The following is a 17,638-nucleotide window of genomic DNA, read 5'->3' as shown; positions in this document are numbered from 1 at the left end:
CCAATAAAGTGTGTTCCACTTCGTGATTATGTCCCACTTATTGTTGATGTTTCACAAGAAATATATACATACACACACATATATATATATATATATATATATATATGTTTATATGTATGCATCATCTCAAGAGAAAAAAAAGTGCCTTGAGGGGAACCAGCTTTTGATTGGTGGGGGGCCAGTTCCTGTTGTTCACTTCCAAAAGTCGGTTCATAGAGCCGGTCTGTTCATGAACGACACATCCTAAATGGGCCTATGTGTGAAATGCACAGTCCGCCACTGGTATGTAGTTTCCTTTTCAGGTGATGTTTTGAAAGACTCATACCAGCTTTTGTACTTATTTTATATTAGATAATTTTCAGAAGGAATGCAATGTCTCCTTTCCCTTTCTCTGCCCATTTCTTTATCCTAAAATATTTTGAAATTGCTTATTTTTAGTCAATAACTATATAGCTAGTGCTTTTCCAGTACTATTTGTATCTGGAAATGGAATTACTCTTCTGATTAATTTTGCCTGTCACTCATTTGCGCATGCCACCACCAGACGCATATACAATCCATCTTCGTGTTTCATCATTAAAATCCAAGTGACCTACTTAGCACATTTTTCCCTTCCATTCCCCAAAAGCTGCACATGAGCTTGCTTCCACAGCAGCTCCCGTTTCACACCATGAAAGGGCCCTTGACACGCAACACCCTCGCTTTCTTTACAAATCATGTTGATGATTAAACCTGATAGGCTGACTGAAAAAGAAGCTGGCGGCAGTGACAAATAGCTACAATGAATTTGTTCCCGCCTTTCTGTTGAACAACACGGGGCTTTGCCGATGTCGGATAACACGTGCGGCTGGCAGGCTGCCATGTTTATCAAAACATATTTTTAACGGCTGAGACTCATTTTGTTTTCTATCAGTGGAAATCTAGAAGCTATACCAGACGTCTGATTCGGTGACTCAATTGTATCATTACATTATAGAGAACACTTGGCTTTATTTTCATTGAACACAATCAACATTTTTTTATGGAACAGGGATAGGAAAACTACAGCCTGTCAGGCTTTTGAATAAGCCGCGCCAAATAAAACGTGGTAAAAATATGATAATATTTATCACGAGTCACCAAACTACAGCCTGCCCGCCAACTGATTTATTCCGGCTTGCGAGATGATGTTGAAAGAAGCACAAGACAAAAAACAAGCCACTTTTGGTCAGCCAATGACCTGCAGGTTTTATTAGTGCACTGGATGCTGTCAAATCCAAGCATCACTCACACACTGCATCAAACATTTTTGCAAAAACCCATTCAGATGTTATTTGATTTGAAATAGAGGTTCAGGTCAATATAATCACACTCACCTGAATGTCTAAGCCTGTGTTCCTGTGTACCCCCATGAAAACTGTTTCCTATTGCACTCATTGCCAACATTCAAATTGCCAGCTACATTTTTCTGGATTTTTTTTTTACATATCAATTTTATTTTTCAAATTACATTTTATTTTATGCACTTTTAAAAACACTGCGGAAGTAGCCCTATTGCATTGATTTTTTTCAAAGTTTAGTGCTTAAACAGTGACACAATACTTTGATATCAAAACATATTTGTAAAATAACTAATTTATTTCTATTGTTGTGTGTTTCAAAAGTAATCAGATGAAACGGACCCTTTATAAACATATAAACAAAGAATCAACAAGGGGCGGCACGGCGGGTGGGTGGCTAGCGCGCAGCCCCACGTTGCAGAGGTTCAGGGTTCATGTCCAGCTACCGCAGGTTCCTTCATGTGGAGTTTGCATATTCTCCCCATGTCCGTGTGGGATTCCTCTGGGCACTCCGGTTTCCTCCCACATTCCAAAAACATGCATGTCAGGTAAATTGGCCAGTTCAAATTTTCCCTAGGTGTGAACGAGCAAGTGTGTTGTCTGTCACTGTGTGCCCTGCAACTGGCTGGCAACCAGTTAAAAGGGGGTTCCCTTGCCCACTGCCCGGATATGGCTGGGATGGGCTCCAGAACCCCCGGGACCCATGTGAGAATGAATGGCTGAATCAAAACGTGTGCAGGTATATGCAAACATAAAAAAAATTGGATTGTCTTGTACATTATTGCCGAGGTATTGCATTTAAGACTTGATCGGCATATACAACATTTCTCCAAAACATGCCTCCTTTTCTGATCTTGATTACAGCCTAACAAAAATTTGGACTTTTGCCCTTGCTGTAGTGAGTTTACTGGATCACCGAGGCCTTGTCTGCTCCTTTGAACACGACTCCTGCCTGACTCCAAGTATACCGAATCATGTCAGAATAAAGACATACATTGCTGCACTTATCCGTGTTTCTGCACGGGTTCTTAATAGAATGAACTACCGTATTTTCCGCACTATAAAGCGCACCTAAAAGTCTTTTTTTATTTTTATTTTTTTTCAAAAGCTGACCATGCGCCTTATAATACAGTGCACCTTATATATGGATCAATATTAAGTTGCAAAGTCTTGCAACTAATGAAAGCAGCCGCCGACTAGATATCCCCCCGAACGCGAAGTAGTCCGCAGTGTATGCTGGGATTTATATACCGGCGTTTCATTGGCTGACCAATGTGTCAATCATCATTTGAATCCATCACTATTGGCTAATGTTATTCGGAGGTAAAGGGGGCGGATCCTTTTTATCATTTACAGGCTCGCATAGGCTAAAGGGGCAAAACAAACCCTGCAATTGGCCGAAAAAGATCTGTCAATCATGAGTTGAATCGATCACTATTGGCTAAAGTTATTCGGAGGTAAAGGGGCAGAACCTTTTTATCATTTACAGGCTGGCATAGGCTAAAGGGGCAAAACAAAGCCTGTAATTGGCCGAAAAAGATGTGTCAATCATCAGTTGAATCGATCACTATTGGCTAAAGTTATTCGGAGGTAAAGGGGCAGAACCTTTTTATCATTTACAGGCTGGCATAGGCTAAAGGGGCAAAACAAAGCCTGCAATTAGCCGAAAAAGATGAATGTGAATAGCATGTTGGGTTGACGGCATAGAGAAAACAGTATTTTACTTTTCTGTACTGTATTTGTAAATATTTTACTCTCCTGGATTTACTACACTCACGGATATAAGAGGACCATGGTTGCACATTATTATTGAACACAACAACTTCGGTGAGCTACTCCGGTTATATGTTTTCCCAGTATCTTGTTTCAGAGTGATATCGATGTTTCTGTGATGGGTCTTTTTTTAAATTAAACTCATTTCCAAGTGTTTGTTGTCATATGCACAGTAAAGTTGCGAGCAAAAAAGAAAATAGAAACAAGGAATGGTTGGCATTTCTTGAATCCCAAGGCTTTAACCTTCCGAATGATATTTGGAACAATGCATTTGAGTGACATCGTACGGACACCGCATCCGCACGTGTCTACGACACGTATTTGCTTCTTTGCAAGCTTTGGGAATGTTAAGGGGGTAATAAGTTTGACTGAACTATCTGACTGTTTTGTCGACGTTCCCATTGTAGCGCCTTATAATCCGGTGTATAGAAGATATAGGACCAAAAACTATTTTTTGGGGGTGCACGCTATAACCCGGAGCGCCCTATTGTGCGGAAAATACGGTAGCACTGTTCTTCTTATACTTCTCTCTGTTTAACAGTAGCTGGCATTCATCTCTTTGGTGCATTAACGCCCCCTGTCACAACATCCTGTCACTGTACCACTACTTAGATCCTATTAAAAAGTCCTGTACTCCTCAAGAAATGTTACAGAACCCTTGGTTGACGCCCACTGTTTAAGTCCAGCAACTGTATCATTGATAATTCCATTACTCTTTCTTCCACCAGCCCTCTCTTCATGTCCTCCCTCTGAACATTGTACTAGCACTCAACTGAGGAGACATAGTGTTTAAATAGTAACAAGAGAGGTGAGATTGGAGAGCATTTAACAAGAGACACCGGTTGTGGGTTGAGAATTAGAGCCAGGAAGTGAGTGAGCAAATAAGGAAAGGGCAAGTAAGAGGGATACAAAGAGGAAATCAAATCTGACTGCAGGACTGTGTCAACTACTAATTACAACGTTGTTTTGGTGCCACCTTTGACTCCACTGTCCTTTCCTTTCGCCCAACCTACTGTGCTAGCTATATTTTTGATCATTTTACTTGTCAAGATATTTATTAAATATCTAGCAAGACTTTTGCTATTTCCTTTTGAGTTTTTCCATGCATATTGTCATATTTTGAGATTAAAAAGGGACATATTTGCTTTAGTTTTTCAAAACTAAGTTATTGAAATGGTAAATTTCTAAACAAATATAGGTTGAAATATGTAATGAAGTTGTGTGTATGCGTATTTTGGATTTGAGACAATTGTTCAATCATTATTTATTCCTAATGACCTGGCCGCTATGGCCAAATCTGTTTACCCAATGTCCACCTCTGCTAAAGAATATGTAAAGAAAGTGTTTATCAATGTCGTGGTTTTATTCAAAACTGGACATTATCCTTGTGAGACATTTTTGTCTATTGGAAATAAGAACAACAAAGATTAAATCGGTGTCCATTTGTCATATGTTGAGGAGAAATGGCACCTTGTTGAGAAAATTACCTCAAGCTTTAAAAACTGGTCAGGCTCCAGGTGCTTCATAGTTTTATGGCGGCTACCACACTAGACACCGACAATAGCAACCATGTGATGAAAATTTGAATAGTTTTTGATTTGACTGGGAGTTGAAATCTTATTTTTTGTTAAATAAAAAGAATCCAAATTGTGTAATTTGTACCCAGTTAAAGAGCGCTTGTAAGATCTCCCAAGAATATGAGTCTTCAAAGGCTTGAAGAACACACAAGATCCATCTCATATGGTAATGCAGTAATCCCCCGGTTATCGGGGTTAATGGGGGCCAAAGCACCCACGAAAAGTGAAAATCCACAAAGTAGCGTCACACCTTCATAAATGCCCCAAGGGATCAAACTTACCTCGAGATGACACCCTTACTGACCGAGTACACGACTGTACCACAATAGCTACTATAGATCTACAAATAACAATATAAAGCACGGAATTGCAGTTGAATGAATTGTCTTTATTGTCAATATACAAAAGTATAACAAAATTTGAGGGCTTTTCCTTTCAGAGTAAGATATTGCTTTAGAGAGTGGCTAAGTAGCTGCACGCTAGCATCAGGTATCCTCAGAATAAAACAAGGTTGCTGGAACTGTTCTGAATGTAGCGGTTTAACACCAGTTGTGGCTCCAGGTCATCCGTTTCATTGGGAATGTATCTGCTGTTGGAGATATACAGGCTCCGCTGGGGTAGCTTAAGGGAGTTTTTAGCCTAGCTGTAGCAGTAGGCTGGACCTTCAGCTTCATCATTGCCTTCTCTTCTGATGCTTCATCTGTCGCGTCACGGACGTGATAACAATCCGCAGAGCACCCACTAGTGATCATTAGTTCTTTGCTCTTACCTGACTTCCCTCGAAGTCTGATTTAAATAATGAATTTATTTTTAATATAACAGGCCGTTAACGCTTCCCAGTCTGTTTTGCGTAAACATAATTACTTGTGCACCCGCCATGCTGTTTGACTAACAGCATACATCACAGAGGCACGTTCACCTAACACATAAAGCCCCCCTAACCTGCTCCAGTGATAGCATTTGCTGTGTGCCGTCTGCTTAGAACACAATGCATTTATGCGTTTATATCAATGACAATAAAGACAATTCGATTTAAAATCCGTAAGCAGTGAACCAACGATAACCAGAGCGCAAGGTAGCGAGGGATCTCTGTATGACTTAATTGGTGATTTAAATAAAACTTGAGCTGATATCGAATGCAGTCAGCACACATGACAAAACAAATACACAGCCTATATCAAAAGATGAACCCACATTTCATCATATAAAAATAACATTGGAATTGGGACGCAGTTATAGACGAAAGTACTAAAGCGACAAAAATACAAACACTCCCATTCCTCATGCATTTTATGGGTTCGGGAGGAAAACACCCTTCCTGAAATTTCACTGTAGTGAGAGAGGAAATTCTCACTATGAGAAGCATATAAGTGCAGGATGCGTCCAACTTTCTCTCATTGGTGTTCTGTTACCCGCTGTGGGCAATTGTTTATGCTTTTGTTTGTCATTTATCCTTTTCCTGAAACCTTCCAAAGGTAATAATCGTGAAGTACTTGCAGAAAATACATTTCCAATTGCAGCGTGTGTATTGTCTGGGCCATTCGTGCTGCTTAATTTGTCGGGCGTTTACGCAGTTTAAACGACATTTACAGTTTGTCACATTTTTTTAATTTATTTTATTGGTTGGGTGGGGTTAATGGGAATGATAGAAGCGCTATGCTGCCTTTGAGAGAGAACATTTAAGGGTGAATGTGCTTGCTCAAGAAAACTTAACAGCTAACGTTGGTTGACATTCCATACCTGTTAACTTCTATACTGCTGCATTTTTGGAGGGATTGCATCAAATTGTGTACGCAATATTTTTGTATGGGGAAAAAAAAAATTTCATCCAGCCCATTTTGGCTCTAATCTCTAATCCGCTACGTATAATAAGCAACAGAAAATGCCCCGCTAGAGAGGAAAGCACTAAGAAAGATGCTGAGAGAATTGTTTGTTATTTATTTGGTAAATAAGAAAAACTCACTTCCACAAATCATCTTTGTTTTTATTCTGCTTTGTATGTCTTGCTGTGTCATAAATATATATTATAGTTTTATTATCTCTTAATAAGGGGAATTGCAATCATTAATAAGGGAAGTAATTGACTGAGCTTGACAGGTATGACATATGAATGTAACCTTGCAAAGAATTCCCATAAATTATGATCGTAATCTCAGCGAATCCTTTTCTTAAGGGTTGAGATGAGCTGCTGAATTGCAAAAGGTATTAAGTTCAGCTGTGTTGCGTTAAACAAAAACAAAAAAATAATTTTGAGTAACAGAAATTCTATCACAACAGAACAATGTTTAAAATAGAAACAAATATAGGGCAGTGAACTTCAAATCAACTTGTTGTACTTTTATAAAAACTAACATGTGTATGGGACAAAGAGGGACATTCCTTTTGATAGATACCATAGTCCAGTAACTTGTATCAGAAGTTTGAATCGCCCTTTGATCAGAGTGTTTGTGAGAAACAAATCAAGCAATGAATTTCAGAGTATCTTGGCACATCTTCATTCACCAACGTAACCTCATTAAAACTAAAACATGGCTAGTTCCAATTACCCATTTCAAAATAAAACAATACAAAGATAAACAAGATCCAAGAAGAATGTCCAATAGATCAGGTGTCATAACCTTTTTGATACAAAGAGCCCTTAAAGCAGACTATTTTGATTTTTTTTTCAGCAATAGCCACACCATATATTTTAATTCAGAAATTAACACAACTGCTAAACATGATCACCAGACAGAAGCAAAATTTTCATTGCATTTTATTTCTCTGTGTGACATTTGTTAATTTCATAAAATATTTTAAATAATGCTTGAGCCCCACTACACCACAACAACCAATATCCCACTTGAAATTTCAACAAAAAATAGTTGAAGGCAAACGTCACACTTGCATATTCTGATGCATCCAGTTGGCTAAGAACACGGAAAAAACCTTATTGACATTCGTTCTCATCAGCCTTAAAGGTAAAAAAAAGGCTACAGCACTCCTGTTGCTAGTGGTAGAATCACGGTGTTGCACTCCTGCCTTACGAGGCATCAAATTATTGAATTTTATCCTTGAGCCAGATAAAAAGAGTACACCTGGATCACGAGCCATATTTTTCCAAACCCTGCGATAGATGGTTAGTCTTTGCATTGCCATATTTTTGTTTATTTGATTAATATGATTTTTTACTATTTGATTTTATTTCTATTGATTTTTTCTATTACATTTAAACTATTGTGTGCGTCTGTGTAGCTAGCTTTCCGAATTGTTGGTTATAGAAAAAGGAGGGAATTTGATTTTCTTATTGTACACTGAATGTTTTAGTCCTCACTTTGGTTTGCAGTCGATTGCCTGAAAAGTGATATAGAAAAAGTCTGTCTACATTCTGAAAAGCTCTCATTTCAGAGGTCACGTTCCAAACTTTTCAAACAACCACATCATCGTCAATCCAACAAACAATTTGGTGATAGCAGCATGCGTGCTAGGAAATTTGTATGCGGACGCCACACAGCCTGGGTACTTCGTTGAAGAAAATTAAAGGAAAAACCTTGTAAACGTAAGAAGCCAAACACTTGGCATATCTTGAAGCCTGCTGGCTATAAATGCTTCCAAAGAGAGATTCCCCTGAATGACTTACAGTATAAGCAAGGCTGGAAACACAGTCATACAGCCTAAAGCCCAGAAATGTTTTTCCTTCCAAAAATACAAAAAGGAGGCTTAGTTTGTTTTATGTGCTGCATTACAATGACAACTGAAAATATGTCTCCTCACTTTTTTCCAAATTTCAAAGCGAAATCTTGTCCTCTTCGGTTTTCTTTTTAAAGTTCACTGATAGAATGTAAATGTTTGACTTTAAGCACGACATTGTGTGCAATATTGCAATTATTGCAGGACAACACCAATTATTTGGTGCACATTCTGGCAGTGTGACTGGATTTAGCGCACATTAATTTTAATAACATATTACACTTAGCCGTTTGTGGTCGCCATTATTTAATAAATGTAATGAGTTCATAATTCATCTTGTCTTGTTTTTTCGTAAAAATTGTCTTTTCAAGGTGCAAAAATGGCAATGGACTGTTTTGAGACTGTTGAATTGATGAAAGGTCAGAACTGAATCAAAACTGACCTAGAAAATGTGGTGAAAGGTCCACTTGGTAAATTACCATTTCTGCAGAACAAAGGCAACATGCACACCTCTTGTAAAACCACATTTCAGTCTAATAAAAGTATGTTATTCCCAAAGAAACCTTTTTCAGATTCACTGAATCACAAGTTGTATCAAATATTTACAATGAACACTCTTGTCTTGGACGTTTCCGACAGGCCTTTGATGCCTTCATCTACATCTTTTTTGCACTGGAGATGGTGGTGAAGATGGTGGCACTTGGCATATTTGGGCGACACTGTTACCTGGGAGATACGTGGAACCGGCTGGACTTCTTCATTGTCATGGCGGGGTAAGCTTGAGTGAAAATGTTTTTATCAACTTCTTTGCAATCAAATTATTATGTAACTGTGTATTATATGGATGAGTTCTGTTTTGACCATATTTGATGACCATATTTGACCATATTTGTTATGACTAAAGGCCACACCTAGAAAACACAAATTGGCCAGAAAAGGGTGTTTTATATACCACAGCCTTAAGTGACAAAGTTTGGAAGTGTTAGGTGTGTGTTACTACATTAAGTTTTACCGTATTTGAGGAATACATTATGAATTATCATTCCTGGCCCAAATCGTAATACTTTGAATGGAATGGGATTTGATCCCGGGTCGTAACAGTGAGTGCGCTAACACTTTACCACAAGATCACCAGTGGTACAGATGACATATGAAAAGGCATCCGATCTTATCTCATCATCACACTATTCTTACTCAGTCCAAAAACACAGCTTTGCATAGTACATTCTGATAGGTTACACTTTATCTACACTTCCTCACTTGTCTGTCAATGATGTTGCCAAAAACATTGACGTAAAGGTGAAGAAGTAGAGAGACTGTTTAACCAATCAAAATGCATTATGCAGATCATTGTTTCTGGCACCACAAGTAAAATAGTGTCATAATGAGATAAGCTCTGATGCCTTTTCGCATGTCACCTGTACTACTTACTTGTGATGTTGTGATAAAGTGTATGTGCCCTCAATGCCGCGATAAGGGTTTGATTCCCAATACAAATGATATTTTGTGCTTCAAATAGTGGTGCAGAACAACTGATCATTCATTGCATTATAAACAGGGTCGAGTAGGGTTACTTTAACTTGATTACTTTCAATTACTTTTGGATTACTGTACTCCAATACCAAATATGCTAATAAAAGACAAAGGAAACTAAATATGAATACAATTATGACTCACAACACGTGGTAAGCTTTCTCTCCTGGCTTTGATCTCTTTGATCTCCGGCAACAATAACATAAAATGCGACAGAAACAAAATGAAAATAAATCCAAACAGCTTGCCAACATCATTTTTGCCGTTCTATGTATTCCGTTACTCCCCAAGCCTGCACAAAATTTAGTCAGTTTATTCATATTTAGTTTCTTTTGTCTTTTATTGGCATATTTGGTATTGAAGTAATCCAAAAGTAATTGAAAGTAATCAAGTTAAAGTAACCCTACCCAACCCTGATTATAAATGTGAGTGTCTAACGGTTACACGGTAGCTCTTACTTTAGTCTCAAATTCATGTGCCGTACAGTCCGTTGCGCCTTATGTATAATAATCATATGAAAAAGGACTATTATTGGGGTTCGCACAATATAGTGCGTGAAATATGGCACTTATATTTAGTGTTGCTGTTGACTATGTATTGTCTGTTGATTTCCGTGCAACATCCATTCCAGCCTGGTCATCCAGGAAGGGGAATTACACCATGTGTGGTCATTTATCATGTTCTCTTAATGGTCCTCATGCTGAGGTTTTTCAGTTTTTCCTTATCCTTATGTATGTTTCAAATCAGGGAAGATTGTAATGACGGTATGTCATGTATTGTGATTAAGGGCTATACAAATAAATTAGACTTGACTTAACAATGCTTTTCAAGCAGCGATCGTCCAATGTTTAGACAAAACGCTTAATGTTGTTGTTCCATTTGTGATTGAATAAATAAAAAAGAAAAATTTCAAAAGAAACACTACCACACACCAATTACTCTAAAATGGCTTCTCAATATGGAGTAACACCCTTGAACAACACACTTCTGAGTGATTATGATGCATCTGCTTTGAAAACCGTTGTAAATGTGTCAAAGTTGCCAAAGTTGACAGATTTTAATGTGATGGACTAGTAACAGTCAAACAGCAGAGTAGGTAGAGTCTGCTACGGTGACGGGACATTCGTTTTGATTTGAATTGGAAATATTTCTTTTGAGTGGATACTCAATCGCTCCAAGTATTTCTGTGAGTGTTGGAAGGTACACAAAATTACTTGACTAACAACTCAATTGCTCAATTAGTTTTGCAGCTTTAACCTGGCTTTGTTAAATTTTGCACACATGTCTTTGGTATAGAAAGCTTGTCCTTTCGTGCCTTCATTTCACTTGCACACTTCTCTAGATTAGCCTCAATGCTAATTACTCAGGGCGCTACCAGCGCCCCCAGGCTAAATCTCAGTCGACAGTCCGCTATTATCTCTTTTATTTCAGGCGAGCATCTCACGCTTTTGATTTCCTTCGTTAAATAGGTTTATGCCCTAAGATACAGAAAATCCCACAGTAGCCTGGCTCATACAATAAAAGTATGGGACTAACTCGAATTGAATACGGTTTTCATTTCAATGTGCACTTTCTCAGCTAGTATGCAGAGCATGCATATTTTAGGGAGGGTCTAATAAATTACAGAGGCAATTGGAACCTTAACTCACGGTTCAGTACAGAAAGGAAATATTTGTCGAATATTCATCCTCTTAAAATTATATCTGTTTTTTAAAATTGAAACTGCCAGTATTTTGGCAGTTACAATAAGCACAATTATAAGCACATTGTGAACAACAGCAAGTCTTTATTTATTTCCCTTAAAAATATTAGATTTTTTCATTGTGCTTCAAGCACAAGGAAAAATACAAACTACAGAGAAAAAAAGTGACTGAACCGCACAATGTGTCTTTTATTTTTTGGGGGCCAGCCTCTTTTAAGGTTTTATGGTTCTTGGGTACCCAAAGAACATAGGGCAGCAAGATGGAGGACACTTTTCAACCCAGGACTATTTTTAAAAACGCATGTTTATAGGATAGTACATGTATTTTTGCTTATATTTTAAGTTAGGTTTTTCTTTTTCTTTTTATGTTTTTTTTTTTTTTAATCACAAAATCATACACACGATCCCTTTCATTGTTTTCAACCAATTTTTTTCAATCGAATGCAATGTTTAACGTTTTACATTATGTCTCTGTTTGTTTGTTTTTCCTGTTCTATGCAACTTCAGTGAACCCTTGCGATAACGCGGGTCAAGTTCCGCTAGTTCAATGATTTGCATCATACTTTTTTTTCTGTATTCTACCAGTGTTGGTCAATAATGTTCTGACACCCAACCCGAGAAAAAAAGGAACTTTTTTTTTTTAAATATATATATTTGCTTAACAAAACAATGATTGCTCAACATTGGTGGTAACACGTTAGCTCGTCCATACCAATCCAAATTTAATTCAATCTACGCCTTTTGGTACATTTCCACAGGAGAAAAAAGAAAAACATGTAGAGGGAATACATTGCAACAATTACATTTCCCCTAACTTTTTATAGCCACGGACTTACAACACAAGGAAGAACCTCAAAAGACTCACAATCCATCACACAAGACCTTTTCCCTTCCCTTTTTTCCTAATTTGATTTCTGCTGGGAGTATTCAATTCCATAAACCAGTGCTCACGGACAAAGGCGTTTTCTCCACCTACAGGAAGCGACCAGACTCTCTGGCTGTAAATTAAAGATTTGAACCCCTAAAGTGTTTATTTGTCATCAAAAGATTAATGATTTGCATTTCTGTGTCATCATGACTCATGTTACAGACGGATTTTGTTGTGTTTCCGGATGAAACTTCCCTATTATTCAATCAATCAATTGGAGAACTTTATTTCGAAAAGCTGGTCAACTTGGTCACCACCGAATTAGATTCTGAACCCAAAAATAATTCAAAGCAATTATTCCTACAAGTATCTTATCAGCGTCATTGGGTTGTGATGTCTTTGAGTGACAACTTAATTTATTTGGGTTTATGCTTTCTGCTGCCAACATGTTTAACATAGCAAGCAAAATGTTCTTTGCTCGTCTCCCTATGTGGTTGCAGTGAATTGTTATGTCGTCACAGTTTTCCGTACAAAAAAGAAAAAAAAAACAACACCCCAAACAAACCAAAAGACTGACAGGCAAAATAACAATTTTTAAATAATGTTTACACTTCATACTCCACACTAATACTCTGTGCTTAATGCAGTGTGTGGAGGCTAAATGTAAACAAAACACTCTGCCAATAAGAACGCCGCAGCACACTGGTGTAGTGAAGGTGCAATTGCACTTTATTTTAAGAAAGTAAAAAAAATCCTCTGGGTCCAAAAAATTAAGTTTCTACTTTCGCCTATCACTGATTCTTTTAGAGTGTTGTCCCACAATAAATTGTGTTTCCTTGGAAAGAGTATAGCCTACATATACAAATTATGGAGGAAAAGCGTTTTGTTCACATGGGAAGATCAACTTAAATGAAAACCATCTAGCAAGCCTAGTGCTAATTTGACAGTTACTGTATGTCTCTGTGGCTTTGATGTTTTGAGTCTTAAGGGTTCCTCTTCCATGTCAAAGCAGCATCTTCTCCTTAAGTCTTTCCCGTTGAAGGGTTCTCCAAGGGATTTTTTCATAACATTATAAACATACACTCGTAATAATAAAGGAACGCATGTATACCTCGCCTAAGGCCAGCCACTAATTACTTTTTCACACTGTTCTGATTGATGCATGTTTTTGACACACATCACAAACACTCAACAAGCAGTCAAATGATTGCAGTCTTTGGCAAAACTGCAGTTCAATTCCAATTCAAATGTAGCCCACATTCAATGGGATCACTAATCCATGCGACAGTGAATCATGTTTGGGGGTATTTCATATTATGTCACTGGTACAATTCATCTGTGTGGCATAAAACATACTCACTTCTTCGCCACCAAGCTCAACAGGAGAAGTCGGGCACATTGTTCTTTGTTAAACAACCCCCTTCGGGTCTTTTAGACTTTCTTTGGGATCTCGTGTTCTTGAATCTTATTAGATGAGCACAGATAGGCTCTTATTAGAAATCGGAGGAAAAGGTTGAATCAAAAACAACACTTAAGCTTCTCTTTTGGTGCAGCACGGGCGCTTGGATGTCGACACATTCACACGGGGAGCACTTCAAATGCTAATAACGAACTTTAATCGTGTGTTGTGGAAGTTTTAATAAGCAAAGCAAGTTTACAAGACAGGTTTGGTACTTTGCATGAGTGATAGGTACAAAGGGGGAGGGAAGGCATTGAGACCGCAGAAGGTCAGAGAGATAGCAAAGGGCGTGGTTATGAAGGCTGTTGTAGGTCAGGAGAAGGTTGAATGAGGATGTTTTATTGATGTGAGTGATATACGATAAGCATGAAAGGCTCGAGTTCATTATGATGCAGGGACCTATGATGTAAAATGAACCACTGTGCTGGAAATTATTTCAGACTGTACATGGTGTCATGAGTGCCACTGTAATGTTTGAATAGCAATTAACATTACTTCAAATCTAAATTCAAATCTAAATCAGATCTTTCTTTTCGACACAGAATCTTGAAAGAGCCATATTAGATAAAAAAAAAAAACGAATTTTTCTGGAGCCACAAAAAAAAAACCTTGTATTAGCCTTACAGTGAGTGCTACAAACGGTTTATGTATCTATTTTAGCCATATATAGTTGGATACAGTGCATTCCGTGGAGAATGATCCACCATGTGATTACTCTGTCATAGTATACCACCTCAATTTCATTACATTAATAATGAATCACACTATGTCTTATTGCTTTGGTAAAATCAAGACACAATATGCTACTTCTATATGACTATGTTGCGTTAGAGGCGACGACAGCAAGTAACCTGTGTTTTACAAACCGATACCCGTGAGAGAGCGGAAGTCAAACGTTCACTTCCCTCCAGTTGATATTCCCTCTCGCCAGAAACAGTTGTATAGTTACTCCCTTGGTTAGGATGTTATATTAATCTACAGTATATGGGCCTGTAGATGCTAAAAAGGACCTGCTTCTTTCACCTCCAAATAACTTTAGCCAATAGTGACGGATTCAAATGATAATTGAAACAATGGTTGGATTATTTCTTAGTCACCATGTTTATGCGCAGGTGTGTAAAATTATTGACTGACTTCTGGAGAGAGAATTCAAACATTATCAACTCTTCCACAATGTATAGACAATGGCCGAAGTAAATTACAAATTGCAAAGATTTGAGTGTTGAAATCGGGTCGTTTCCAAATGGCCCCTTTTGGAAACACCTACACCTACCCTTGGAGAAATGTGTAAATTACAACTTTTAGTTTTTCAGAGTGTAATCAGATTTAACAAGGCACCAGGTAAGGCTTCAAGCTATTGTCTCACCTGTTTCCCGGCTAAGACGCCCATACAACACTGTTCTGCGGGTATTTTATTTCTAAAAAACAGTTCAGGCGAGAATTAAAACCTTCTACCTCTCTGTGTTCTAACTCAAACAACTCAATGTTAGTACCGCTTGCAGTGATTGTTTTAATTTGAGACAAAATTTCACAGTCTTACCTTTCCAAAGAGAAAAAAACCTTCCATATTCTTCGAAAGGTTGAAGAACAGCATTCAATCTATTTTGGGTGCGTCTTGGATTGGGTTTTTAGGCAAATTTTACAGGAGAGTTAAGAGGTTAAAGAAGTGAGATTTAATATTCGAAATGAGCTGCAGTGATTCACTATGAAATACATTCAAGTACATGTAAATCCGAGAGGTTTCAAGGCAATAGGTCGCACCAGCTCTGGGGCCCGCCTGCTTGCTAGGGGATACAATTAGCAGCTTAAACGGCTGCCTGTCAGCTGCGGGCTACAACAACACAACCCTTGTTGTAACCCCGCTAACTGAAGTTTGAGCTGCAGTCAAGTTGAGGAGTCAATGTAAAAATCTTCCCTCTCGTGCAGCATGACGGGTCGTTGAGTTTTGTAAAGCCCTTGGGTGATGTCAGCCCAATTGTCGGCTCGGCAATGCTGCCGGTGTCATGCTGACGTAGCTCCAGGCGCAGCTATGTTTTGCGCAGATGAGCTCAAGGGTCTCACACAGCAATTTACAAGACGTAGCCCAAGTGGGCTGGCACAACTGGTGGCTTTTTTTCTCAAGGGCGGCCGATCTTAGGTACCGTTGCTGCAATCCAAATTTTGTAGTGCCAGACACAGAGTGGTAAGTTGTATTAGTAAAGACAATTGAGGAAGAACAATTTGACGCTGAATTGAATTGCTGTGTCTTAGGATAGTATTGATATTAATGCTTATGACCAGCCTTTTGTAAAACTTGTGAGTGCAGCCGATGTCATATATGTGGAATGCTTTCTTCGGCCATATATCAATTGAGAATAATAGATGGATAGATAGATAGATAGATAGATAGATAGATAGATAGATAGATAGATAGATAGATAGATAGATAGATAGATAGATAGATAGATAGATAGATAGATAGATAGATAGATAGATAGATAGATAGATAGATAGATAGATAGATAGATAGATAGATAGATAGATAGATAGATAGATAGATAGATAGATAGATAGATAGATAGATAGATAGATAGATAGATAGATAGATAGATAGATAGATAGATAGATAGATAGATAGATAGATAGATAGATAGATAGATAGATAGATAGATAGATAGATAGATAGATACTTTATTCATTCCCTCAGGGAAATTCACACTTCCAGCAGTCTCCCATGTTGTTTATTAACAGATTAACATGATGTCCTCGAGGTGCTTGTGTTGTAGTTTAGCCACGGAGTGGATGACGTCGCGCTAGTCCAAAAGTTCGACGTCCCTGCAGCAGATGGAAATCTTTGTGCCCAGGGTTACACCACCTCGCGTTAGCGAGTCCATCTCTTCCGCTGGCTTTCATGTCTCTGTCTAACAGCGCTGAAGCCGGTTAGCTCCGGTTAGCTCCGGTCCGGGTAGCTCCGGGTGGCTACACGTTAGTGTCCGGGACGCTAAACTTGAGCCACGTTTCCGTAAAACACAGCAACTGCAATCCCTGTGCGCTTTGATGTTTTTTACCAGCACAGCCAGTTCGTCGGTCTTATTTGGTATAGAGTTCACATTTACCATGATTCCGGATGGTACCAAAGACTTATAACCGCTTAGCTAGCTCTGGCTCTCCATCCACGATAGGCCGCCACATCACGCCGGCACGAGCATTCTTCAGGGCAAGGAGTTCATTCCTCAAATAAACGCATTTTTGAGCGTTAAAACCCATGTCCATGGAATAGAAAGTAATCCAAGGTCTAGTTCTCAAACGGGGCAAAAAACACCGGAGATAGAAGCAGAAAATAAAACAATCAATCACAAACAGTGCGAGATAACAGGGGAGCTGCTGGAAAGGCTGCTTGAAAGGCTTCATTCTAATTAATACCCTTTGAAATTAGTGCATATTAGGGAAACATGTCTTCCTGGGGTTTAAAGGTAATTTATTATCAATATCAATCACTTTTGGCAGATCAAATGGAATTGTATGTACTAATGGTATCCATATGTGGTATTAATGAGTACCCAATACTACTATATCAGTATAATTCTGAAAGAAATTGTATTAAATACACTTAATATTTATTTTGGTATTTTTGTGCATAAACATTTTTGCTTTTTTTTTTTACATGAAATTCCCTTGCATTTTCTTATTATTAAATATGGACATATATTCTGCATTTTTTTTCTTTGCATTATTTTGTATTACTTGTTATTTATTGTT

General features: G+C 38.1%; 1 protein-coding gene across 1 annotated transcript in view; it reads left to right on the top strand.

The window, feature by feature from the left end:
• LOC148374127 (voltage-dependent T-type calcium channel subunit alpha-1I-like) overlaps positions 1–17,638 on the top strand; it is a 229,772-nt gene that overhangs the window by 119,944 nt on the left and 92,190 nt on the right. The window contains exon 4 of the mRNA XM_088332864.1: positions 8,978–9,111. Coding sequence (XP_088188990.1) covers positions 8,978–9,111 — 134 coding nt within the window. The remainder of the gene's footprint in view (positions 1–8,977; positions 9,112–17,638) is intronic.

Source organism: Urocampus carinirostris, chromosome 1, assembly GCF_059441175.1.
Source record: "Urocampus carinirostris isolate Australia breed hairy pipefish chromosome 1, RoL_Ucar_1.0, whole genome shotgun sequence".
Classification (NCBI taxonomy): domain Eukaryota; kingdom Metazoa; phylum Chordata; class Actinopteri; order Syngnathiformes; family Syngnathidae; genus Urocampus; species Urocampus carinirostris.
This window is presented reverse-complemented; position numbering and strand designations above follow the sequence as displayed.